The sequence below is a fragment of the Hypanus sabinus genome, chromosome 4, assembly GCF_030144855.1.
Source record: "Hypanus sabinus isolate sHypSab1 chromosome 4, sHypSab1.hap1, whole genome shotgun sequence".
In the NCBI taxonomy this organism is placed as follows: Eukaryota; Metazoa; Chordata; class Chondrichthyes; order Myliobatiformes; family Dasyatidae; genus Hypanus; species Hypanus sabinus.
In genome coordinates, this window is record NC_082709.1 from 180,505,174 (window position 1) to 180,532,782 (window position 27,609).

General features: G+C 42.5%; 1 protein-coding gene across 2 annotated transcripts; it reads right to left on the bottom strand.

Annotated features, from left to right (window-relative positions):
- Nucleotides 1-27,609, bottom strand: cyyr1 (cysteine/tyrosine-rich 1). 2 transcript variants are annotated; one of them, XM_059968936.1, is made up of 4 exons: nucleotides 27,528-27,609; nucleotides 27,189-27,289; nucleotides 13,183-13,340; nucleotides 1-137 (listed from the first exon to the last, which is right to left on the bottom strand). In XM_059968936.1, the coding sequence occupies exons 2-4, from the start codon at nucleotides 27,197-27,199 to the stop codon at nucleotides 1-3; spliced, it is 306 nt and encodes a 101-aa protein (XP_059824919.1). In that variant the 5' UTR covers nucleotides 27,200-27,289; nucleotides 27,528-27,609. The 2 variants fall into 2 exon arrangements, with proteins under 2 accessions (XP_059824919.1, XP_059824917.1); XM_059968934.1 differs by lacking the exon at nucleotides 27,528-27,609 and having other exon boundaries at nucleotides 27,189-27,458.

The following is a 27,609-nucleotide window of genomic DNA, read 5'->3' on the forward strand; positions in this document are numbered from 1 at the left end:
TTATTTTCTTGAGCATCCTGGGTAAGGTGGGGGTAGGGTAAACTGCAGGGAAGCTGGAGGTGTGGGAGTATAAGGAGGGGGTGGATCTGCAGTGTACTCCATCTCTTGGTTGTGACTGTAAGGTGGAGGAGAAGAATCTGAAAAGAAGCAAAAAGAGATATGTTGTGTATTTAATATTTCTGTAATATTGCAAACATATTGTTTGATTAAGCATTCTTTGTTGTTTTACATAATTCATTACAGGATATGTGTAAAGTACTGGATGTGAATGGTTTCTTCAGGTTGTTATAGCTGGGGATGGTAGTGGGAATAGGCTCACACTACAGTAACTTGCTACCAACGCCGTTCATCTCAAATTGCCTCTAACAACCAAGTTCATCTCCTGGCCTTTACTTCTGACTAAGCCCGGTAGAACTGTTTCTACTGGCAGGAGAAGGGGCAAAGGTGGGCTACTGGTACCTTAAAACCAATCGCTTCAGACAGATGGGGCTGGCCAGCCATGGTTGGCAGCTCATCTAGGAGAAGGAAAACTCTAAGCTCAAACCTCTCCTGCCTTGTGGCTACACCCACTCATGGGAAAGGCTTTGGGAGTAATCTTGAGAGAAAAATCCAGAGCAGGATTCTCTAAGGCAGCTCTAAATTGAGTTCAATGCTGACTGGCAGCTCCTATGACACTGAGAATGCCAAACTGTATCAGCTTCTGCCTTTGGATTTATCTGCTGTGTGGAGAGGGGGAGCTTGCCCTGGCTTGAGTAGGCAGCTGGGTCTTGACATCTGTGGTTGACCCTGACCAACAGTGGGCCTCAACGTGAATAGCATACAGCATCACACCACCTCATCGTATGTGCATGCCTTGCTAAAAATAAAAACAAAGTTTACCTGCTTCTCTTGATTTCTTTCAACAAGTTTTATGTTTCAAAACATAACAGGATATAAAAGCAAATGAATTTGCAGTGATCAGAATTCCTAAAAGAGTTAACAGCAATATTAAAAGACAAAAGTCTGCTCTCAAGTACATATAAGAATAAAAACTGATTTAATAAATATTTATTCAGCATACATAATACAAACCATGCAATCACCCAGCAGACATTACTTATGACAACTCCGGAAGTATTATACTGCTCCTCCACATTGGAAAATACAGTATTGTGTAAAAAATCTTGGGCTCTCTCTCTCTCTCTCTCTCTTTTGCTACAATTAAATTAATATATATATAGTATATATGTGTCTAAGACTTAGTGAAGTACTGTACATCTACAGAAGTTTTTTAATGATCTGTTAACATTATTTTGTGGTGTATGTGTTATATGTACCATGTTTTGCATCTTAGTCCCTGAGAATGTTGGCTTTTTGTAGCTGTATACACGTGTATGGTTGAATGATGATAAATTTTAAATTGAACTCGATAACCTTCCCAATGATGAATTGTAACTTACTGAGTGATCAAGGAGCGATCTTTTATGCGTCTGTGATGTGAGAGAATTTTTTGTTGCTGATATTATCCAGATGGCTGGAAGCAAGGAAGTTTTTTTGAGCGATACCCTTGAGATTCTCAGTGGGCCAGTTTGCATCTGTGAGGGGGATGGACGGTTGACGTTTTGGGTCGAGACCCTTCAGATCGACTGAAAGAGTCAGGTGGGGCTATTCGGTGTAAAGAGGTGAGGCAAGAGCTGGTGGGTGATAGCTAGCTCCAGCTAAAGAGGGGGTGCATTGGCAGATGGCACAGAGGTTGGAAGGTGATAGGTGGAATCGACAAAGGGCATCAGATGATGGGATCTGATTGGAAAGGAGAGTGGATCAGGGAATCGAGTATTGGAGATGGGCTGGACAGAAAGGAATAGTGGGGGGACAGAGACATTGGGAGTTGTGTGTGCCGATGGACAGATAGCATGGATAGATTAGGGGCAAAAACGGTGATGGAGAACTGGGATGGGCGAGTGGGCAACCAAGCAGATCAGGAGGAAAGATAAAAGAGATATAGGGGAAGCAAGTTATTTGAAATTACAGCATTCAGTATTCACACAGTTAGGTTGCAGAACAGCCAAGTCAGATATGAGGGACTGTTGCTCATTAGTTGATGAGTTGCTTACTGATAGCTACCCTTGATCCACTGCCCACAATGTTTCTGCCACACAGATACCTTTGGACAATGTATCAGCAACTTAATCATCAAACAAGGGATAATTACCTGGAAATAAAGGAGGCAGTTCCAGGATAATTTGTTTCTAGTCTCTGCTAACTTAGCTGAGGCTCAAAAATAGATACCGCAAAAGATATTTGTGTGCTTATACATGTGAAGGAAAGGATAATTATTTAGTGTGTCTCCAGATCAACACTTGTCTAGGAAAGTGTGTGTGTGAGTGTGTATGCGCACGGAAACCTCTGTGGTAACAAGGAGAACGTGTAAGAATCAAAGAAAAAAACAAGCAACATTAATTATACTTAGTAAGAATTAAGGTGCTTAGTCTCTCTCTCTGACTATCCATCCCATAGGATGACGGTGGTTCCTTTCAGTCAGTTAGTGGGGTTTGATATGTGCAGCCTGGAGTGACTGTACAGGCCGATCCTTGAAGGGCACTGCTTGCCACGTACTGGGCAAGTGAAGCCTGGAGGGGCAGCAGGGGCAGAAGCTCTTTTGTAGTGCTTCCTGTGCCTTTCCTCTGTTGCCTCTATGAGCTTGTTCTCAGCAGCATCCACACCTTTTCTGATGGTGTCCCTCCACTGTGAGCGATCTTGAGCCAGATCCTCTCATGTTGATGGGGCAATGTCAGCTTTCTTGAGGCTCCTGTGCAGAACATCCTTGCACCGTAGTCGCTGGCCTCCTCGTTTTCGGGTACCACTGGACAGTTGGCCATACAAGATGTCCTTGGGCAGTCTTCCGTCAGGCATTCTGACATCATGTCCTGCTTAGCGCAGTTGGGCTGACATCACCAAGGTTGAAACTGCTGGCATTCCGGCTCGAGAGAGGACCTCAGTATTGGAGACCTTGTCTTCATCAGAGAACGCAGGTGACGCTGCTGCAGCTGGTCAAGCAGGTGTAAGTGACTCTGATATGGGCACCACGTTTCACATCCGTATAGCAAGGCTGATATGACAACGATCCTGTATACCTTGCACTTGGTGGCCAACCTGATGTTCTGTGACCAAACTCGATCTTTCAGCTGACCAAAGGCAAAGCAGACTTTTCTGGTTCTTGACTCAATCTCTACATTCAGAGAAGCTGAGGATGTTATTATGCTGCCCAGGCAGTAAAACTTGTTGACAGCATTGAGAAGAGTGTCATCAATGAGGACAGTTGGTTCTTCGTAGCTTGAGCCAGGAGCTGGTTGGTACAAAACTTACGTCTTTTTCAGGCTGACTGTCAGTCCAAAGCTTTTGGCTGCATTGGTAAAGCGATTGGTAATCTCCTGTAAGTTTTCGAGAGAGTGGGCAACCAATGCACAGTCATCAGCAAACTGTAGTTCATGCGCCACAATGTCCCTGAATTTCGTTTTTGCTTTCAGCCTTGCGAGGTTGAGGAGCCCGCCATCAACCCTCGCTTGTAGGAAGATCCCTGACTTCAGGTCTGATGTGGCATCCTGAAGAACAGCAGCGAAGAATAGTCCAAACAGAGTAGGAGCCAAAACACAACCCTGTTTTACACTGTTGCCGATGGGAAATGGGTCTGACAATTCACCACACATGTTGATATGGCCTTCTGTACCTTCGTGGAACTGATGGATGATGTTAGTTAGGTGTGAGGGGCAACCGAATTTTGGTAGGAGCTTCCACAGGCCATCTCTACCAACAGTGTCAAACGCTTTGGTTAGATCAACAAATGTGACATAGAGACTTCTCTGCCGCTCAATACATTTTTTCTTGGAGCAACCACGAGGAAATCTGCAGATGCTGGAAATTCAAGCAACAACACACACAAAATGCTGGTAGAACACAGCAGGCCAGGCAACATCTATAGGAGAAGCGCTGTCGATGTTTCGGGCCGAGACCCTTCATCAGGACTTTTCCTTATAGATGCTGCCTGGCCTGCTGTGTTCCACCAACATTTCTCTTGGAGCTGGCTCAGTGAGAAGATCATGTCCACTGTACTACGGCCTGTTCAAAAACCACACTGGCTTTCTGGAAGGACGTTGTCACTGACGTTGGACACCAAGCGTCTAAGGATGATCTTCGCGAGGCGTTATCCCGCAACTGACCGAAGGAAGATGCCACGGTAATTGTTGCAGTCTCTCTCGTCTCCCTTGTTCTTGTAGATGGTCACAATTGATGTGACTTTTCAAATTGTTCAAATGGATCAACTTTATTTGCATATACATTTACATTTAGGGATTTGCTGTGGTTTGGTGGTTAGGATGTGATGTGCAACAAAAATAACTTCCAACAATTACAAAGAATAAAAGACTATAAAAATAAAGTTAGAGATTAAAATACAGATATGGAATAAAATATACATAAATATATAAATGCCAGTATGTATTTACAATGTAAACAGCATTATAAAAAGTGGTTTAAAGTGTTTACAGTGCAGTAACTGAGGTAGTAGCCTGTGAATTCACTAGAAAGTTACTCAAATTCATTTCTTTTTTCCCCCCTTATCTTGCAATAATATTTCTCTCTAGGGAAAATCTATTGGTGGTGAGGTGAAGATGTCTCTAACTTAAGGAGGTATAAGGCACTTTTTCTCTCCGCTAGCCTGCAGATCACCCTTGGGCAAGGTGTAGCACCTGCTTAGCCCCCCGATCAGGGTCACATGAAGCCACAGAAGCAGGTGGTGGATAGTCATATCAACAGCTGGTGCGTATCGTAAGTCCTAGTTATGTAACCACTGATAATCTCTGAAGTATATTGGTAACAGCTGGGTCACCCATCTTGTAAAGACACTGCCCAGAAGAAGGCAATGGCAAACCACTTCTGTAGAAGAATTTGCTCTGAATAAGTGAGTGGAACTTTGAGACCTGCTAGTTAATTTAAGAAAACATATAAAATGACAAACTGCTGGTCAAAATCTCTTTTTTAATACTACCAAATAAGTCTTCTAAAACTGAAAGTATTAGGAATACCCAGCAGATCAAGGAGAAAGAGGGGATTTTATTGAAACCTATTGAATATTGAAAGGCCTAGATAGGGTGGATGTGGAGAGGATGTTTCCTATAGTGGGGGAGTCTAGGACCAGAGGACACAGATAGAGTGGATGTGGAGAGGATGTTTCCTATAGTGGGGGAGTCTAGGACCAGAGGACACAGATAGAGTGGATGTGGAGAGGATGTTTCCTATAGTGGGGGATTCTAGGACCAGAGGACACAGAGAGAGTGGATGTGGAGAGGATGTTTCCTATAGTGGGGGATTCTAGGACCAGAGGACACAGATAGAGTGGATGTGGAGAGGATGTTTCCTATAGTGGGGGATTCTAGGACCAGAGGACACAGATAGAGTGGATGTGGAGAGGATGTTTCCTATAGTGGGGGATTCTAGGACCAGAGGACACATCCTCAGAAGAGAGGGACGTCCATTTTAAACAGAGATTAGGAGTAATTTCTTTAGCCAGAGAGTGGTGAATCTAAGGAACTCATTGCCACAGATGTCTGTAGAGGCAAAGTCATTGAATATATTTAAAGCAAAGCTTGATAGGTTCTTGATTAATAAGGGCATCAGAGATTATGAAGCGAGGGCAGGACAATGTGGCTGAGAGGGACAATAAATCAGCCATGATGGAAAGGTGGAGCAGACTCAATGGGCCAAATGGCCTACCTTTGCCTCTACGTCTTATGAAACAGAGGTAATGCTTGTTTTGATAAAAGATCATCAACCTGAATTGTTAAATCTGTTTCTTGCTGTAGGGATGCTGCCTGACCTGCTGAGCTTTTTCAGTAATTGCAACACACACAAAATGCTGGAGGAACTCAGCAGGTCAGATACCATCTATGGAGAGGAATAAGCAGTCAGCAGGCTGGATCAGGGCTGGAAAGGAAGGGGAAGGAAACCTGAACAAGAAGATGAGGGAGGGTGAGGAGTTTCAGCTGGAAGGTGCTAAGTGAAACCAGGTGAAAGAGAAGATAGGTGGGTCAGAGAATGGAATGAAGTAAGAAGCTAGGAGGTGATAAGTGGAAAAGGTAAAGGGCTGAAGAAGATGGAATATGATAGGAGAGTATAGAGAGACATGGGAGAAAAGGAAGGAGGAGTGATGGCAGAGGGAGGTGATAGGAGGTGAGAAGAGAAGGGGAGAATGGAAAAAGGGAAGTGGGGAGAAGCATTTGTTCTGTTTTATTTCAGACATCTAGAACAGTAGAGATATATTGCATATAGATCTCAAAAAATCCCACCACACATAGATATTAGACAAATTATTTGTTTGAGTTGTTAGAAATAACTAAATTCACTAATTTATTCTTGAGAGTTGGAAATGTGAAGTGACTGAATGACAGTGATAGAAGGGGATGTTGACTCAGAAGGAATAAAACACTGTCATAAGAAATTAATGAAGAGCAAGTGAGATTGAAAACTGGAGACAAAAGGGACAGAACATTCCAAAGATAAATGCATGGGCAGATAAGAGACATGAATATCCAATGGAGAAAATTAACACTGAAATAATTGACATCTAATGAAATGATTAAGGCCATGGATAAGTAGACAGTGAGAGATCTGCATTGATCAGTTAACAGATTTAAAGATGAACAAAGGTAGATGGAAGTAAGCAGCAATCCCTGTCCGGTTTAAAAGCCTGAATCAGACCGTAATGAAACCCTTCGTTGGTCAGGTTTGATCCTAGTTGTCTATGTGATATACAAGCCAGGGCAGTAGGAAACCGAGAACAAGCTGTTGGCATGCAGCAGGGTCCCTCTCCCCTCAACCCAAAGGATCAGCAGAGACCGATACAGTTTGGCACCAGCAGTATCGCAGGAGTTGCCAGTCAGCATTGAGCTCAACATAGGATTGCCTTAGGGACTCCAGTTCTGGAATTTTCCTTGGGGCTTACTCCTGAAGCCTTCACCATAAGTAGGTATAAGTACAAGACAGCGCAGGTTTTAGATCAGAGTTTTCCTTCTCTTAGATGAGCTGCCAACCGTATCTGATGCGTCACAACCACAGATTCGGCAGCGCAGCAGATACGGCAATGGCGCTTGTGAGTGCGCATGTGTCAGCTAGTTATTCATTGTGGCGGTATAACTCTGTTCTTTTCATTGTAGTGGTTTGTCGAGATTTGTTGTCACTTTGTTCGGGTATGGCCAAAGTGCGAAGCGAGAGATACTGAAGCTGTGCGATAGTTCACAGACTTTAATGCGAACAGAGTTAGAGGGAAAAGTAGACAATAAACGCCAGGCCAAACAGGGCCATTAACTAAAATGCTCAAATGGAAAATGGATCCTGCACTGTAGCTGAAAGGAATAGTTAAATATAAAATGAAAACCGCTAGTCTTCAGAATCAGTTGACTTGACAGTCCAAATTCTCAGACATGGCCAAATGCAAGCAGGCAGTGAAACGTTGCTGTGCTTTGCTCAAGCCTCAACAAGCACTAAAGATGAAAAGAATGGAGTTAAATACCATCACAATTAAATAATAATTAGCTGAATGTGTATATTCATGAGTGCTATTGCTGTATCTGCTGTGTTGTCAAATCCATGGTTGTGACAATGATGAGCTCCATCTGCACACAGCAACTGGTTTTAAGGCACCAGTAACCTGCCTTTACTCCTTCTCCTGAAAGTAGAAACAGTTCCACTGGGCTTAGTAGCTAAGCCACATGTGAAGGCCAGGAGCTGGACTTGAATGTCAAAGGCGATTTGAGATGCATGTCATTGGGAGTATTTAATAGGTAGTGGAAGCTTATACCCATTGTTAATCCTGGCTGTAACAATCTTAAAGAACCAAAGGCCAATAGATATAGGAGCAGAATTAGGTTAGTCAACCCATTGATTCAATTCCGCCATCCAACATTGCTGATTGACTCTCAGCTCCATTCTCTGCCTTTTCTCTATAACTACTGACACCCTTACTGATCAACAATCTATCAACATTCACTTGAATTATACCCAATATGTGTTTCATTTAAATGATCTTTCAGTTTTGATATCTGCCACTTTTAGTGGTAAATTCATTCTCACATTTAAATGAAATTATGTTTTTAACATTCACCTGCTGAATTAATAATATTCCTGTGAGGCTGGAGACTCAGCATGAATAACCAAGGAAATGTTTAAGTAGAGCACAAAGCATGAGGGTGGAAAAATGCGACATAATGAAAACCAGCCTACCTTCCTTGGACTCTGTCTACACTTCTGACTGCATCAGGAAAACAGCCAATACCCACCTTGCACAGACCACCAGCCTCAAACATAGCTTCTGCCCTGCTGATATAAGATCCAACCCCAATTCCACATCTATTACCTCAGTCACCACACTGCACTGTTTTATAAGAGTTATTTGGTAGTATTAAAAAAGTGATTTTGATCAGCAGTTTCTCGTTTTATGTTCTCCTATTTTAATGAGCAGCTCTCGGAGTTCTACTTACTCAGAGCAACTCTGAGGTGCTATATAAATGCAAGTTGTTGATGTTCCAGATGAACGTCCATACATCAGTTGCAAACAAGAATGTTTCAGCCAACATCAGCACATCTTTGATTTATCCTCTATTCTTTCATTATGCTTCCTATTGTATGTCGTGGATGATCATGGTCTTTCTATGACCATGATTGTTCTTAGCAAATTTTTCTGCACAGGTGGTTTGGCATTGTCGCCTTCTAGACAGTGTCTTTACAAGACAGGTGACCCCAGCCGTTGTCAATAGTCTTCAGAGATTGCCTGCCTGCCATCAGTGGTCACATAACCAGGACTTGTAATGTGCACCAGCTGCTCATATGACCATCCGTTACCTGCTCCCATGGCTTCATGTGACCCTGATTGGGGGCTAAGTAGGTGCTGCAACTTGCCCAAGGGTGGTCTGCAGGGTAGTGGAGGAATGGAGTGCCTTACACCTCCTTTGGTAGAGAGATCGCCACCCTGATGCCCAGCAGATTATTGGGGGGAGGGCGGGAAGCAGGTGCTACACCTTGCCCAAGGGTGACTTGTAAGTTAGCGGAGGGAAGGAGTATCTTACACCTTCTTTGCTCGAGACTCGGTCACCCACAGATTTCCCTTAGGGAGAGAAAAAATTGCAAAATAAGGAGAACATGAAGCAGCTTTCAAATGAAATCACAGGCTATTACCTCAGTCACTGCACTGAAACCACTTTAAACCACTTTTTATAATGCTGTTTACATTGTAACACTGCACTGAAAACACTTTAAACCACTTCTTATAATGCTGTTTACATTGTAAACACATGCTGGTATTTATGTATTTATGCACATTTTATTCCATATCTGTATTTTAATCTCTAACTCAATTGTTATATAATTATTTATTCTTAATAATTGTTGAATGCTGTTATTTTTTGTTGTATGTTTGGCTAACAGACCACAGCAAATTCCTAATAGATACAGCATAAGTACTTAAGTACTGTGCAAAAGTCTTTTGAGGCCTCCATCAGTCAGAGCTGACCATGGATGTTGCGTCCTTACTGTCTAGATATGCAAGCCTGGGCAGTACAATACGGAGAGCAAGCTGTTGCCTATGTAGCAAGCTCGCCCTCTCCACACACTTGATGAACCCACGGGAACAGCAGAGACCGATACAGTCTGGTACCAGCAGCATCGCAGGAGTGGCCAGTCAACATTGAACTCAATGTAGGGCTGCCTTAGGGACTCCAGCCCCGGATTTTTCACTCGGGGTTTACTCCCGAAGCCTTCCCCATGAGGGGGTATCGCCGCAATGCAACGGAGGTTTGAGATCAGAGATTTCCTTCTCCTAGATGAGCTGCCAACCACAGCTAACGATCCCCATCTGCCTGAAGTGACCCATAACCCACCTTTGACCCTTTTCCTGCCAGTGGAAATGGTTCTGCTGGGCTTAGTAACTAAGCCACACATGAAGGTTAAGAAGTGGGCCTTGGTTATCACAGGCTATGTGTGGTGCATGTCATTGGGAGCATTTAATAGGTAGTGGGAGCTTGTCCCCATTACCACCCCCGGCTATAACAACCTTAAGGAACCATATAGCTCAGGTGCCTAGGACTATTATACAGTACTGTAGTAATTTGTATGTATTGTACTGTACTGCCGTCATTAAAAAAAATCAAGTTTCATGACATACGTGAGAATGATAAACCTGATTTTGATATGGGTCTTTACTGTGGACTGAGAGTGGTAAGGAGGCAGGGAGGGGGGAATCATAGTTGGAAAAAGGGGAAGGGAGAGGGGAGGGAGTGAGAAGCACCAGAGAGACATTCTGTAATGATCAATAAACAAATCTTTGGAATTAAATGACCTTGCCTGGTGTCTCAGGGATGGGTGTGTCTGTACCCGTGCATCTCCCGCCCCTGGTACTCCTTCTCTGCCACCTGTCCCACATTCCTCCTATGGCACTCCATCCTCACCATTCCCAAAATCCTTTGCTCCTGCCAGATTTACAAATTAGCTCTCCTAGCTATATATATGTGCTTAAGACTTTACAACGTCCTGTAAATCTATATGACAAATAAATAAAGTTGATTCAATGTCCCCTAGTATGATAAGATGGATTCTTGATTTCAAGTCTAGCTCATGGCCCTTATTATCTACCTGTACCTTGTAACTGTAACACTTTCTGCATTGAGATTGACCACGTCGATGAACTGTTTTAATGAATTGATCTATGTAGTTGATATGCAAAGTACATTTTCACTGTACCTCAATACATGTGCCAATAACAAGCCAATTTAGGAAGGTATCGGAAAGGTGGTCTTCTGAACAGACAGAAATAGGTAGCTCTCTTCCAGAAATCTATAGTTTCGGATCAATAGGTAATCACACCATGGTTTGGAGACCTTTTTATGACTGGGGTCCCCTCTACCTCTGTTGTAGGTTAATTAAAGGTTGCATTGTTGTAGAATCAGCTGATATGAAGACAACAGAAGATAATCTAAGGTGTAGGAGAAAGAGGGGAGATTATATACAAGTATGCAAAACTGTGGGCATTATAGATAGGCTTTCCCATTCAGGTTGGGTGAGACTAGAACTAGAGGTTGTGGGTTAAGGGTGGAAGGTGAAATGTTCAAGAGGAACATGAGGGAAAACTCAGAGGGTGGTGAGGGTGTGAAGTGAGCTACCAACAGAAGTGCTGGATGCAAGTATGATTTCAACATTTAAGAGAAGTTTAGATAGGTAGACAGATTGGAGGGGTGCGGAGCGTGATGGTCCGAATGCAGGTTGATGGGACTAGGCAGAATAATAGCTTGACACAGACCAGATGGGCTGAATGGTCTGTGTCTGTGCTATAGTGTTCTATGACTCTAAGCTGGTGGAGCCCACTCTACATTCCAAAAAAGATAAAGGGAATAATGGGAATGGTGGGATGTTAGAGATTTGGGAAGCTTTTAAAAACCAACAGAATGTAACTAAAAAAGTCATTAAGAAGGTAGAGATGGAATACAAAAGTAAGCTAGCCAACAGTATTAAAAAGGATACCAAAAGTTTCTTCAGATACATGAAGTGGAAAGAGGAGTGAGGGTGGACATCAGACCATAGGAAAATAGTGCTGGAGAGGTAGTAATGGGGAACAAGGAAATGGCAGACAAATTGAATAAGTACTTTGCATCAGTCTTCACTGTGGAGGACACTAGCATTATGTTGGAAGTTCCAAGTGTCAGGGGTCGTGAAGAGTGTGAAGTTATCAGTACTAGAGAAAGGGTTCTTGGGAAACTGAAAGGTCTGAAGGTAGATAAGTCACCTGGAGCAGATGGTAAACACAACGAAATCTGCAGATGCTGGAAATTCAAACAACACACACAAAGTGCTGGTGGAACACAGCAGGCCAGGCAGCATCTATAAGGACGATGCTTATAGATCAGGACGAAGGGTCTCGGCCCGAAACGTCAACAGTGCTTCTCCCTATAGATGCTGCCTGGCCTGCTGTGTTCCACCAGCATTTTGCATGTGTTGTTTGGAGCAGATGGTGTACATCCAAGGTTCTGAAAGAGGTAGATGAAGAGATTGTGGAGGCTCTAGTAATGATCTTTCAAGCATCACTAGATCTTGGAATGGTTCTGGAAGACTGGAATATTGCAAATATCACTCCACTCTTCAGGAAGGGAGAGAGGCAGAAGACAGGAATCTATAGACTAGGTAGCCTGACCTCCATGAGTGGTAAGATGTTAGAGTCGATTATTAAGGATAAGTTCTCAGGTTACTCACAGGCACATAAAATAATGGGGAAAGTTTGCCTGTCGAATCCTTTGGAATAGATAGACAAAGGAGAATCGGTTGATGTTGTGTACTTGGGTTTTCAGAAGGCCTTTGACAAGGTGACATACATGAGGCTACTTAAGTTAAGAACCCATGGTATTACAGAAAAATCTCCATTGAGGAAGGAAAATACAAAGTTAGCTATCATTTCAATGGGACTAGAATATAAAAGTATGGATGTAATGCTGAGGCTTTATAAAGCACTGGAGAGGCTTCACTTGGAGTATTGTCAGCAGTTTTGGGCCCCTCTTCTTAGAAAGGATGTGCTGAAACCGAAAGGGTTCAAAGAAAGTTCACAAATATGATTCCTGGATTGAATGGCTTGTCAAATGAAGAGTGTTTGATGTCTCTGGGCTCTATTCACTGGAATTCGAAAGAATGAAGAGTGACCTTATTGAAATCTATCGAATGATGAAAGGCCTTGATAGAGTGGATGTGGAGAAGATGTTTCCTATGATGGGAGAATGTAAGCCCAGTGGACACAGCCTCAGAATAGCGGGGTGTTCTTTTAGAGCAGAGATGAGGAGGAATTTCTTTAGCTAGAGAGTGATGAATCTGTGGAATTCTCTGCTACAGATAGCTGTGGAGGCCAAGTCTTTATGTAAATATAAGTAACGGGTTGATAGATTCTTGATTGGTCAGGGCATGAAGTGATATGCGGAGAAGGCAGGACACTGGGGCTGAGAGGAAAATTGGATCAGTCATGATGAAATGGTGGAACAGAACTGATGGGCCAAATGGCCCAATTCTGCCCCTATATCTTATTGTCTTATAATGGAGAGGTAGAGAGGTAGTGATTTTACAAAGAATTGGATAGATAAAGAGAACCTGACTCAACAAAAGATTGTTCAGGCTGATGCTTACCATTGTGTCGACTGACCGTATCAAGATGTGAGCCTTGCAGCACACCCACACGTGCATTCCAACCATTATTCAGGCACATACAGATGCAAATAGCAATGCCAGCAATTACTCCCATGAGGAAGACAATCCCAAACACCACACCTGCTATCACCGTGCCACTGTAAAAGGAAAAAGAGTTTTCACAAGATTCAGATACAACTGGATCAACATTGCTAATTATAAATCTGGCAATTTTAATCAAAATATTGGTTGATGTTTTAATTTCGATACATTTTTACAGATTTCCTCATTGTCTAATTTGTTCAATTTATTTAAAACTGTAAGTAAATTTATTATCAAAGTATGTAGATACTACCTTGAGATAAATTTTCTTAGGAGTCATAGAAAAGTACAGCACAGAAACAGGCCCTTCGGCCCACTGACCTGCACCTAGTCCATAGCCCTCCATACCCCTGCCATCCATGTACCTATCCAAACTTCTCTTAAATGTTGAAATCGAGCTTGCATGCACCACTTGTGCTAGCAGCTCGTTCCACAATCTCATGACCCTCCGAGTGAAATTTCACCTTTCACCCTTAGCCCATGACCTCTAGTTGTAGTCCCACCCAATCTCAGTGGAAAAAAGCCTGCTTGCAATTATCCTGTTTCTCCCCCTCATAATTTTGTATACCTCTATTAAATTTCCCCTCAACCTTCTATGTTCCAAAGAATAAAGTCCTAACCTATTTAGTCTTTTCTTATAACTCAGATCCTCCAGATTTGGCAACATCCTTGTAAATTTTCTCTGTACTCTTTCAGCCTTATTTACATCTTTCTTGTATGTAGGCCTCACGAACTTCTTAATAACATCCCATCTCCTGTACTCAGTAGTTTGATTTATGACAGTCAATGTGCCAAACACTTTTAGACCCTGTGTTGCCAGATCCCTTTGCTCTACCACACTTCACACTGCCCAATTTAAGACCTACCCTGGCTGGTCCCACCAAAGTGTAACACCTCACACTTGTTTGTATTAAATCCCATCTGCCATTTTTCAGTTCATTTTTCCAGCAGGTCCAGATCCCACTGCAAGCTTTGGTCATCTTCCTTGCTGTCCACTACACCCCCAATCTTGGTGTCATCTGCAAATTTGCTAATCCAGTTTACCACATTATAATCCATGTCATTGATATAAGTGACAAACAAAAATGGATTCAGTACCGATCATTGTGGCACTCCACTAGATTCTGTAACTTCTCAATCAGGATTGTGGAATGATGGTGTTAAATGCTAAGCTATAGTTGATGAGCAGCATCCTGACATAGGTGTTTGTGTTGTCCAGGTGGTCCAAGGCCATGTGAAGAGCCATTGAGATTGTGTCTGCCGTTGACCTACTGTGGTGATAGGCAAATTGCAGTGGGTCCAGGTCCTTGCTGAGGCAGGAGTTCAGTCTAATCATGACCAACCTCTCAAAGCATTTCATCACTGTTGATGAGAGTGCTACCAGGCAATAGTCATTAAGCTCACATTACTCTTCTTAGGCAATGGTATAATTGTTGCCTTTTTGAAGTGGGAACTTCTGCCCATAGCAGTGAGAGGTTGAAAATGTCCTTGAATACTCCCGCCAGTTGGTTGGCACAAATTTTCAGAGCCTTACCAGGTACTCCATTGGGACCTTCCACCATGTGAGGGTTTACTTTCTTTAAAGACAGCCTAACATCGGCCTCGAGACAGAGATCAACGGGTCACTGGGTGCAGAGACGGAGGTTTCCCTGCACAGAACTGCAAGAGGCGTGTAGACTGAGCTGCTGCATCATGGGTACAAGTGTTCTCACCATCAAGGTCATCTTCCAGAGGTGCTGCCCCACAAAGGCAACATTCATCACTAGAGGGCCATCACCATCCGGTACATGCCCTTTTGTTACTACCATCAGGGAAGAGCTACAGGAGCCTGGAGACCCACACCTAGTAGTTCAGGAGTTGCTTCTTCCCCTCCATCATCAAATTTCTGAATGCTTCTCCAACACTACCTTGTTATTCTTTCTATTTACAACGTTTATTTATTTTCTAAATTATAATTTTTTTGTGTGGCGGGGTGGAGATACGTCTCTACCAAAAGAGGTGTCAGGTGCTCCTTCCCTCTGCTAGCTTCCAGGTCACCCTTGGGGACAGTGTCCCCCCCGATCAGGGTCATGTGAAGCTGTGGGAGCAGGCGGTGGATGGTCGTACAAGCAGCTGGTGCACATCACAAGTCCTGGTGATGCAACCACTGACACCAGGCTGACGATCTCTGAAGAGTATTGATAATGGCTGGGGTCACCCATCATGTAAAGACACTGCTCAGAAGGCAGCAATGGCAGACCACTGACAGAAAAATTTGCCAAGAATAATCACAGTCATGGGACATGACAAGGTACTGAATGACCGAACAAATGAACAGTCTTTGTTTCTTTGCTCTGTGATGCTGCTGCATACAATAAGCTTCACGTCATAAGTCAATGATAATAAATCTATTTCTATTTTAGAATAAACTTGATTAATGACCCTTACTCCTACTCTCAGGGGATGAAAGGATTTGACAAATGAGATACGAGTGAGATTTCCGCAATTTCTTAGTAAATAGATAATCTGTATTTTCTTAATTGTCATCACCTTTTAAATTCAATTTTTAAAGCTGTTTTAGTTCCTGTCAGCAATTTATGATGACTGGATTCAGTCACACATCAGCTATAAAGGCCTGATCTTAATTAGAACTGAAAGGCACCGACAGTGATAGTTTGACATTAGTTGCTGGAAGAGTTGCAGACTCTCTTGCTGAAGGGGAAGGAAGTGGGTAGCAGGTAGTTGGAGAAGCAGTGTGCTTCTTCTGCTGCGCAAGGATTTGCAGACGGTATGAAAATAGGCCGAGGCATAAGTAGTTTTGAGGAAGTAGAGAGGCTACAGAAGGACTGAGACAGATTAGGAGAAGAGGCAAAGAAATAGCAGATGGAATACAGTGTCGGGAAGTGTATGGTCATGTACTTTGGTAGAAGAAATGAAAGGGTAGACTATTTTCTAAATGAAGAGAAAAAACAAATCTGAGGCGCAGAAGGACTTGGGAATCTTTGTGCAGGATTCCCTAAAAGTTGATTTGCCAGTTGTCTGTGAAGAGGAAGGCAAATGTGATGTTAGCTTCATTTCAAGAGGACTAGAATATAAAAGCAAGGATGTAACATTGAGGCTTTATAAAGCACTGGTGAGGCCTCACTTAAGAGTACTGTGAGCAGTTTTGGGCCCTTTATTTTAGAAAGGATGTGCTGAAACTGGAGAGGGTTCACAAAAATGATTCCAGGATTGAAAGGCTTGTCATATGAAGAGTGTTTGATGGCTCTGGGCCTGTATTCACTGGAATTCAGAAGAATGAGGGATGAGCTCATTGATACCTATCCAATGGTAGAGCCTTGACAGAGCAGATGTGGAGAGGATGTTTCCTGTGGTGGGTGAATCGAAGACCAGATGATGCATCCTTAGAACAGAGTGATGTCCTTTTAGAACAGAAAAGAGGAGGGATTTCTTCAGCCAGAGAATGGTGAATCTGTGGAATTCTTTGCCACAGGTGCTGTGGAGGCTATTTAGGACAAATGTTGATAGATTTTTGTTTGGTCAGGAGGTGAAGGATACGAGGAGAAGGCAGGAGATTGGGGCTGAGAGGAACATTGGATTAGCTATGATGAAAAAGTGGAGTAGACTCGATGAGCCTAATTCTGCTCCTATATCATTTAAAGAGTAGCTTTATTTATCACATGTAACTCCAAAACATTCAGTGAAATGTATCATTTGCGTCAAGGACTAACACAGTCCAAGGATTTGCTAAGGGAGCCCACTAGGGTTGCCACACTTCCAGTGCTAACAATTTACTAATCCTAACTGGTACGTCTTTGGAATGTGGGAGGAAACCGAAGCACCTGGAGGTCATTGGGGAATGTACAAACCCTCAGCCCAAAGCACTTATTCCTCCCCTGACCTGCCGAGTTTCTCGTCAGGTGCTTTGAGTGTGATCCTTCAGATCTCCAGTGTGTAGAGCAAGTTTTGTTCGCACATAGAGTGGTGAGTGGCTGGAAACCACTAACAGGGTGGTAATGGAGGCAGCAAAGATAGATTTAAAGGGCTCTTCCATAGGTGCGTGAATACGCAGAGAATGAAGGGAGATGGACCATGTGCAAGTGAAGGGATTTGTTTAATTAGGTGTCATTAACTTAATTAGTTTACACTCAGACCCCATATAGCACTACCCCGCATAGCACAGATTGGTTACAAAACAGTTATTCAGTTCTTTATTGAAATTTTTTAAAAAATGACAAAAATTAATTCTAAGCAACACTTAAAACTTCTCAAGAACAGCCGCCGTTATACTAAATATTCAATCAGCCAATGAGAGTGCCTTACATACGCTCTGCACCACTCACAGCCAATCATGTATTAGTTCACGCTCCGGCTCGCCCGCAGGTGTAAACATTCTTGCTCCCTTCACCAACTTAACCAGAATGTCTGGAAAATGGCCTGTAACTTCCAGCGAGGGGAGAGTGTCTAAGATGACTGGGGAAGGCATCAGCACGGATGTGAAACTGCAGCTGATGCGGGATTTGGAAGCTGGTGAGCATCAGGCTAAAGTTGGCGCCTCTTTGAAATTTGCTACATCGACGATCGGAACAATTATAAAATATGCAGACAAGATAGAAAGGTTCTGCGAGGATAACCTCAAAGTTATCACTAATGAAGGTGACTTGTTCAGGAAGCCACTTGCTTGAAAAAGTGGAAAATAGACTAAATGTAGGGGTAGACGACCAAACACACCAAAATATTCCCCTAAACTGGCAGGTAATACCACCACCTGCTTCCCTCCGGTGCTGCTGCAGTACTGATGTAGAGGCTAGGCCTATTTGTGTGTTTGTTACTCCGTGAATTACTTGTATACATAAAACAAAAGACCATGTATCTTGGATTAGAGTTTTTAAAAATTACGCACACGTCCATTTACCTAATGTTGTAGTGACCCCGCCTAGCACTGCTTGACATAGCGCTTCACCTCTGGGGACACGCCTCAGCATTGAGCGGGGTCTGAGTGTAGTGAAATATCAGAATCAGTCAGGTTTAATATCACCGGCATGTGTCGTGAAACCTGTTAAACTTGCGGCAGCAGGACAATGTAATAGATGATAATATAGAAAGAAAAATAAATAAGTGAATTACAGTAGGTATATATGTACATTAAATAGATAAATTAAAAATGGTGCAAAAACAGAAATAATAAAAAAAGTAGTCATCATGGGTTTAATGTCCATTCAGAAATCAGATGGCAGAGGGGAAAAAGCTATTCCTGAATCGTTGAGTGTGTGCCTTCAGACTTCTGTACCTCCTCCCTGATGGTAGCAGCAAGAAGAGGGCATGTCCTGGGAAGATGGAGACCCTTAATAATGGATGCTTCCTTTTTGAGGCACTGCTGCTCGATGTCTTTGATAGATCATGGCTAATGGGCCTGTTTCAGTACCATACTTTTTCTGTAATCCATGTACCATATTTTACAACCAGTAGAATAGTTAATGCATCATAAATTCTGATTGTCACTGAATGGGAGGCGGCCAAATGAGGACATTTACAGCCAATGAAGCAAAGGCAGAATTAGCATTTTTTCAATTTCATAATAATGTTTAATTGTCCTTCAACCATTCATGTGTAGACAGATGAACGAAACAGTGTTCCTCTGGGGCCAAGGTGCAAACCTCAGGAACACCAGTCACACACAGCACTTATAGTTATGATAGCAGAAAAACATGGTCACAAAACAATATAAAAATATGGCCCAAGTCCCTGATTGATGGTCCATGGATGTTGTCCTAGAGCCACACTTCTACAAGAACAAGCACACAGCAGTCCCTGTTACGTACCACTGCAGCCACAAACAAACACAATCCAGCTTGTTTTCCCATGAGGGCACCATTGAGGGGAGGTCAGCTCCCAACCTGGCACAGGCTCCGGCTCTCTCCCATGGGTGACTGCAACAGGCAACCCCGCAGCACGAGGGGCTGGTCCGCACAACAACCGAGGTCATGCAGCTTCCCCACCACCAGTCTCAACAAGGAACCAGACTTGCAAATTACCCATGTCCAACAGGGTCTTGCAATCACACGATCAACGCCTCGGACAATTACATGCACTGTTTGTGGGACTGCACATCACCATTGATGCCTTCCTCCTTGAGCATCAACATATTACACAAGTCCAGCTCTACCACGTTCAATCAGCTCACCAGTGGGACAGACTTTCAGCCCTTGATGTTCTCAATATGCAGCAGTGACTTGCGATTGCAAAAAGAATGAACAATTACACTTTGTTGGACCCAGAGAGGCTGTTGTGACCAAGCACATTGTCATCTGAATGGAAGCATCCTAAAACTCATGTGACATAGCAAGGAAGCCATGCTTCCTTTAACCAACAAATTCAGACAAAAGAACTTCACTCACCTCAACTCTGAACTGAATCCACAGCCGACAGACTCACTTTCAAGGACTCTACAACTCATGTGCTCAGAATTTTTTTTATTTGTACAATTTGTCTTCTTTTGCACATAAGTTGTTTGTCAGCCTTTGTTATTTATAGTTTTTCATATATTCTACTGTATTTCTTTATTTTCCTCTAACTGCCAGTGAGAAAATGAATCTCAGGGTAGTATATTGTGACACATTTGTACTTTGATAATAAATTTACTTTGAACTTTGAAAGAAGCTATGCTTCCTTTAAGGGACCAATTCAGACAAAATAGAAAAAAATGCAATATATAAACACTATATTAGTCCTAGTTGGTCCGTAATAAAGTACCCTTGATGCAATTCTGATATTGCCTTAAGATTATCATCATTAGGACTTACAACACTACCAAACTGGCCCATACGTCACCTTTAGAAACAGTCCCTCACCTTCTGCCATCTTGTCCCTGTTGCTATATTTTCATTTTCCTTCCAGTGCAGCCTCATATTCTCAAACCCAATATAAGTTAGGTGATCTCAATACATTTCATTTCTGAAAATCCCACTGCCTACCACACAACTACGATTTACCATCCTCTGCACCCTCTGGTGGCTAAACTATGTAGTCACAGTTACATATTTGTCATGGAGACACAAGAGACTAGGCGCTGGAATTTGGAGCATCACCTAATCTGCTGGAGGGAATCTAACATATCAAGGAGCATCTGTGGGAGGAAGGAAACTGCAGTGTTTTGATCTGAAACATTGATATCAGAACTTAATGTGGGGCAATGGCTTTTGCAAATGATGCAAGATGTTGGGAAAATATTGGATAATAAGCAGGAAATCAAAGATTCAAAGGCCGAAGCAAATGCAGTGAACTTCTTAAGCGGTCAATTGGTGAACTTGCTGAATCAAATAATTTTTCACAAGTCAACCAGTAAAACCCTTGACCTCTGCTCTAAAATCATGGCTGATCTTCCATCTTAACTCAACATTCCAGTCTCATTTCTACAACCCTTGGTTGCCTTAATATTTAGAAATTGATAAACACAAGAGTTTCTGTAGATGCTGACAATCCAGAGTAACACACACAAGGAGATGGAGGAACTGACCTGCAGAATCAAAATCATGAAATTTGTTGTTATGTAGCAGCAGTACATTGCAATTCATAATAAATAACGGTAATTTATTTATATATAAAAGTTAAATTAAATAAATAATGCAAAAAGAGGGGGGGGAAGTCATGAGGTATAGTTCATGGGTTCAATGTCCATTCAGAAATCCGATGGCGGATGGGAAGAAGCTGTACCTGAATTGTTGGGTGTGTGCCTTCAGGCTCCTGTACTTGCCTGACAGCAGGTCAGGCAGCATCTCTGGAAAGGATAAAGAGTCGATGTTTCGGCTGAGCCTTCTGTCTTTCAGTCCCATTCTGCAACCTCATCTTCCTTCTTCCTATATTCTCGACCTCCCCACCCTCCCATACCACCTCATGCTCACATACTCACATTTTTAATTTAAAGTGATCTCAATATCCAAGGTTCTCAGCCCAAAATGTTGACTCTTTACTTAGAGTTACAGCGCGGAACTGGACCTCCCAGCTCAATGAGCTGCGGCGTGCAGCATACCCTGATTTAACACTAGCTCTAGTTACAGGACAAATTACAATGGCCAATTAACCTGCTGATCGGTGCGCCTTTGGAACACGAGAAGAAACTGGAGCACCCGGAGGAAACCTACATGGTCATGGAAAGGATGTATAAATGTCTTACAGATGGCATCGGAATTGAACTCTGAACTCTGATGGCCCAAGCTATAGTAGTGTCATGCTAACCACTACCCTATCATGATGCACTATTTCTTCATTCCTTTCCATAGATGCTGCCTGTCTTACTGAGTTCTTCCAGCATTTTGTGCGCGCTATCTAGAAATAGATCTCCCTCCATTTTAAGTTAACTCAATAACTTAAGGTAACTCAATAACTAGAGTGGCAATACATCCACTTTAAGGAAATCGGGATCTACTTGCCATTATAATACTCCAGGCATTGCCTCAACAAGTCCCTGCATAATCATATTTAGACATCTTTTACTTTTCAACTGAAATCCTTTTGCAAAAATCCTCTCTTGGGGAGCCAAATTCTTCCACACAAACGGTGGGGGCTACCTGGTATGAATTGGCGGAGGAGGCGGTGGGGGGAGATGTAGTTGAAAGACATTTGGATGGGTAAAGATAGGAAAAGCACAGAGGGAGGGCAAGAGACATAGATGGAATGTCAACAAATAGGATTAGCACAGACAGGCATCATAGCTCGCATGGACGAAGTGTGCCAAAAGGGCCTCTGCACTTCTATGCTGTACGATTCTGTGATTCAACATATCATTTAAAAATTAAAGATAAAGATGAGCTTATTTGTCACATGTACATTGAAATGAACAGTAAAATGGTTGCTTAAATTAAAACAAATCCGCGAGGATTGTGCTGGGCGCCAACATGGCGTGCCCACAACTCACCAACACCAACTTTGTCTTTGGAGTATGGGAGGAAACATACGTGGTAATAGGCACAACACACAAACTCCTTACAGGCAGTGGTGGGTGTTGAACACTGATCTTACAGCTGGCACTGTAAAGCATTGTGCTATGCTCCCATGCCTCTAAGATTAAGGGTCTGATTTTTAAAATATTGGCAAATTGTTTAATTGGTGAATGGGGGGAGGGACAATGTTGGAAATGCAGTTATCTGCACAGAAATAGTCAAAGAGGATATAATTAAGAGGAGGAAAATACTGTCTGAAAGGGACTTAACATAATGAAAAAATTAATTATTCAGTTCAACAAATAGTTGGAAAGGCAAATTAATATTTGCTGTTATTGTAAGTGGGTGAAAAAGAGGTTTTTGGTCTGAAGGGGGAATCAGAAGCTATGGGTTACGAGTATGAATGCTTAGTTGTTTCTTAACACCAGCACAAAGGCATTCAGTGACTTATGTATAAGATACATGCAAGGTCTCTGAACATGCTGTCAGAGAAAATCAGTGGTCAGGCAGCATCGAAGGAGGCAAAAGGATATTTGATACTTTGAGTCGAGACCCTGCATCAGGACTGCAGTTACTCAGTTTCCCTCTCCACAGATGCTGCCTCATCTGCTGACTATTTCTAACATTCTGTTTTTATTAAAGGTAAGTGAACAGACCAAATACAGATGATCAAAGTCAAAGTAAATTTTATTTATCAAGGCTTTTCACCATTCAATAGGTTTCAATGATGTCACCCCTCATTCTTTAGACTTCTAGTGAATACAGACCCAGAGCCAAACACTATTCATATAACAAGACTTTCAATCCTGGAATCATTTTCATGAATTTCCTTTGAATCTTCTTCAGTTTCAGCAGATCCTTTCTAAGATAAGGGACACAAAACTGCTCACAATACTCCAAGTAAGGCCTCACTAATGTGTTATAAAGTCAAAACATTACATCCTTGCTTTTATATTCTAGTTCTCTTGAAATGAATGCTAACATTGCATTTGTCTTCCTCACCACAGACTCAACTTACAAATTAACCTTCAGGGAATCCTGCACAAAAGCTCGCAAGTCCCTTTGTACCTCAGTTTTTTTGTATTTTCTCTCCATTTAGAAAATAGTCAATCTTTTTATTTCCTCTACCAAAGTGCATGACAATACACTTCCTAACACTGTATTCGATCTGCCATTTCTTTGACCCTTCTCCTAACCTGTCCAAGTCTTTCTGTAGCCTCACTATTTCCTCAAAACTACCTGCCCTTCCACCTTTCTTCATATCGTCTGCAAACTTTGCAACAAAGCCATCAATTCCATCATCCAAATCATTGACATATACCATAAAAAGAATTGGTCCCAACACATACCCCTAAGGAACACCACTGGTCACCAGCAGCCAACTTGAAAGGGCTCCCTTTACTCCCACCCTTGGCCTCCTGCCAGTCAACCACTGTTTTATCCATGCTGGAATATTTCCTGTAATACCATGGGCTCATAGCTTGTTAAGGGAGAAGGCAGGAGATTGGGGCCAAGAGGAAAATTGGATCAGCCATGATGAAAGGGTGGAGCAGACTCAATGGGCCATATGGCCTAATTCTGCTGCTACATCTCATGGTGTGGCACCTTGTCAAAAGCCTTCTGAAAATCTATGTACACAACATCAACCGATTTTCCCTTGTCGATCCTGTTTCTTCAAGGAATTCCAACAGATTCATCAAGCAAGATTTTTCTTGAGGAAACCATGCTGATTACTGACTATTTTATCATGTGCCTCCAAGTACCCTGAGACCTCTTCCATAATAATCAACTCCAACATCTTCCCAACCACCGAGGTCAGACTAACTGGTCTATAATTTCCTTCCTTGTGCCTCTCTCCCTACCCAAAGAGTGGAATGACATTTGCAATTTTCCAGTCTTCTGGAATCTAGAGATTCTTGAAAGATCACTACTGAAGCCTCCACAACCTCTTCAGCTCCATCTTTTGGGATGTACACTATTACAATGGAAGTAGTGAGTCTATCAGTCGTGAGAAGCTTGCAGCGAATTGCTGCACTCTGGCTCCATCTTGCTTCAATATTCTATCACATAAAACATAGAACATTACAACACAATACAGGCCCTTCAGCCCACAATGTTGCGCCAACATTTTAAACTACACCAAGGTCAATTTAAGCCTTCCCTCTCTCATAGCCTGACATTTTTCTTACGTCCATGCGCCTAAGAGCCTCTTAAATGTCCCTAATGCATCTGCCCATCAGCACCCCTGACTGTGCATTCCACATACCCTCCCACCACTCTGTGTAAAACAGCTTCCTCTGACAACTCCTCTATACTTTCTTCAAATCACCTTTAAATAATGGCCTCTCATATTAGCCATTGCCACCCCGGGAAAAAGTCTCTGGCTGTCCAATCAAATGTAGTCTCTTACCATCTTGTACACCTCTATCAAGCTACCTGTGGTTACAGTGAGAAGAGGGGAGGCCTTGGGTGCTGGGGGTCATTAGTTATGGACGCTGCCTTTCTGAAACACCGCTGATGAAAATGTCTGTGGTACTTTTAGTACCACAAGATGGAGATGACTACATTTACAACCTTCTGCAGCTTCTTCCAGTCCTGTGCAGTAGCCGCTCCCCACCCCCCCCCCATACCGAACAGTGATGCAGCCTGTCAGAATGCTCTCCATGGCACATCTATAGAAGTTTTTGAGTGTTTTTGTTGACACACCAAATCTCTTTAAACTCCTAATGAAGTATAGTCACTGTCTTGTCTTCTTTATAACTACATCAACATATATTACTCAATATGCATCACCAATCTGATATTTACATTTTCTTACTGCTACCATTAGGAAGGAGGTGCAGAAGCCTGAAGGCACACACTCAGCGATTCAGGAACAGCTTCTTCCCCTCTGCCATCCGTTTCCTAAGTGGACATTGAAGCTTTGGACACTACCTCACTTTTATTTTTAAATATACAGTATTTCTGTTTTTGCACGTTTTAAAAAATCTATTCAATATACGTAACTGATTTACTTGTTTATTATTGTTTTATTTTTTCTCTCTCTGCTAGATTATGTATTGCATTGAACTGCTGCTGCTGCTAAGTTAATAAATTTCACGTCACATGCCAGTGATAATAAACCTGATTCTGATTCTGTTATTGAAGCAGGAGCTACCCCAAACAGACACAACATACAAATGAACCATGATTGATCAGTGGAATGAGTCTATTAAAGGCCAGAAGTAGGAAAAGTCAGATATGTTGTGAGGTTGTCTGGAGTACTGAGATTGGGGGGACTTAAGAGGGGGGAGGAGAGTTTTAAAATCAACACGTTGCTTTACAGGGAGGATAGCTATTGTTGTTATACTTTCATGCCAAATCCCAATTTATATGATCACTCAGAATGAGAAAATCCAAGCAAGACACACAAAATGCTGGAGGAACTCACCGGGCCAGGCTGCATCACTGGAAATGGGGAAACAGTCAATGTTTTCAGGCTGGGACCCTTTATCAGGATGAAACGTCGACTGTTCATTCTTTTCCATAGACGCTGCCTGGCCTGCTGAGTTCCTCTGGCATTTTATCTGTGTCGCTTATAAGATCATTCAAAGGACATCACAAGTGGTTAAGAGCAAAACAAAAAGATCATGTGGGACTTGCTATGTTATTTTCAGATCAAAATAAACCATTTATAATTAAAAAAAATTACTTCCAGGAATAAACTGTGCAATATCTTTTCATCCTTTACATTCGTAGTCAATGCTTTCTGCACTGCTCCGTTACATTCCTACACTTCAGTATCACTGCTGCTACTCATGGGCATTCTGGGGTGGTACATAATACAATAATAATTGAGGGGCTTCTGGTAGAGGGGGATCTCTACACTTGCCAATGAGCATCTTGTGGTAGCAGCACCAAGTTTCAGTGCGTTGATCAGCATGCGCTCCCACAGCCTGGAATGTGTCAGTCAGCAGCATTCCTCTACAGACGTCTCAAGGTGCTGGAGGATTTGGGTAGACCAAAGGGCATCTACGCTGATGCTGGAAGACGTGGTGACACTGGCAGGCTGTCCACAGCACATCCTCAGGATGTGTTGGTTGTTAACGCCAACAATGCATTTTACTTTACTTTATTGTCACCAAACAATTGATACCAGAGCGTACAATCATCACAGCGATATTTGATTCTGCGCTTCGCGCTCCCTGGGGTACAAATCGAAGTAAACATAATAAAAACTTAAATTATAAATCATAATTAGAAAATAGAAAAGGGAAAGTAAGGTAGCGCAAATCAGGTCTGGATATTTGGAAGGTACGGCCCAGATCCATCTCACTGTCTGTATGTGATAAACCTGAACCTGATCTTAGACTTATCACCATTTGTACACATACAAATCAAAAATGTCATCTAGTGTACCTTACACTCAGTGGCCACTTTATTAGATACACCTGTATTTTGCTCGTTAATACAAATATCTAATCAGCCAATCATGTGGTAGCATCTCAATGCCGCAAAGCATGCAGACATGGTCAAGAGGTTCAGTTGTCGTTCAGAGCAAACATCACAATGGGGAAGAACTGTAACCTAAGTGACTTTACCGTGGAATGATTGTTGGTGCCAGATAGGCTGGTTTGAGTATCTCAGAGACTTCTGATCACCTGGGATTTTCATGTACAACAGTCTCCAGGGTTCAGAGAGAATGGTGAGAAAAACAAAAGAAACACCCAGTGAGCAGCAGATGTGTTGGCCAAAACCCCTTGTTAATGAGAGAGATCAGAGGAAGAATGGCCAGACTGGTTCAAGCTGACAGGAAGGTGACAGTCACTCAAATAACTCAACAGGGGTGTGCAGGAGAGCATCTCTGAATGCAAAACACATCGAAGCTCATGGTGGATGGGCTACAACAGAAGAAGATCACAAACAGACACTCAATGGCCACTTTATTAAGTACAGGAGATACCCAATAAAGAGTCCACTGAGTGTTAGCTTCCTGTTAATACTCACCTCCCTTCCATTCCAGTGACAGGTAACCGACAAAACTCATTATTGATTCCAAAGACAGGCTGCCTAAAGTCTTTGTTTCCGTTTTACCTTGGTGCAAGACCCTGTATGGTTGGACAGTAACAGTTAAGAAGTGTTTTCGATACCAGCTTGGAAGTGAGTAAAATTGCAGAGGGCAGAGGAGGAAGCATGTAACACTGTACTGCGTCCTAATAAACTCAGTGAGAGAGCGGATATTTAAATAAGGGTGGAAGTAACACATTATTATTACAATTTTCCTCCCCCCCCCCCCCCCGAGCAGAGTACTTTTAAACATTGGCCAGTATGAGTAACCTTTCTTACAGGATGGACAATAAAGTTCAGATTTAATTAGCAGAACATGAGAGAAGGAGGGAATTAAAAAGCTATTCATCCTATGGGTTTT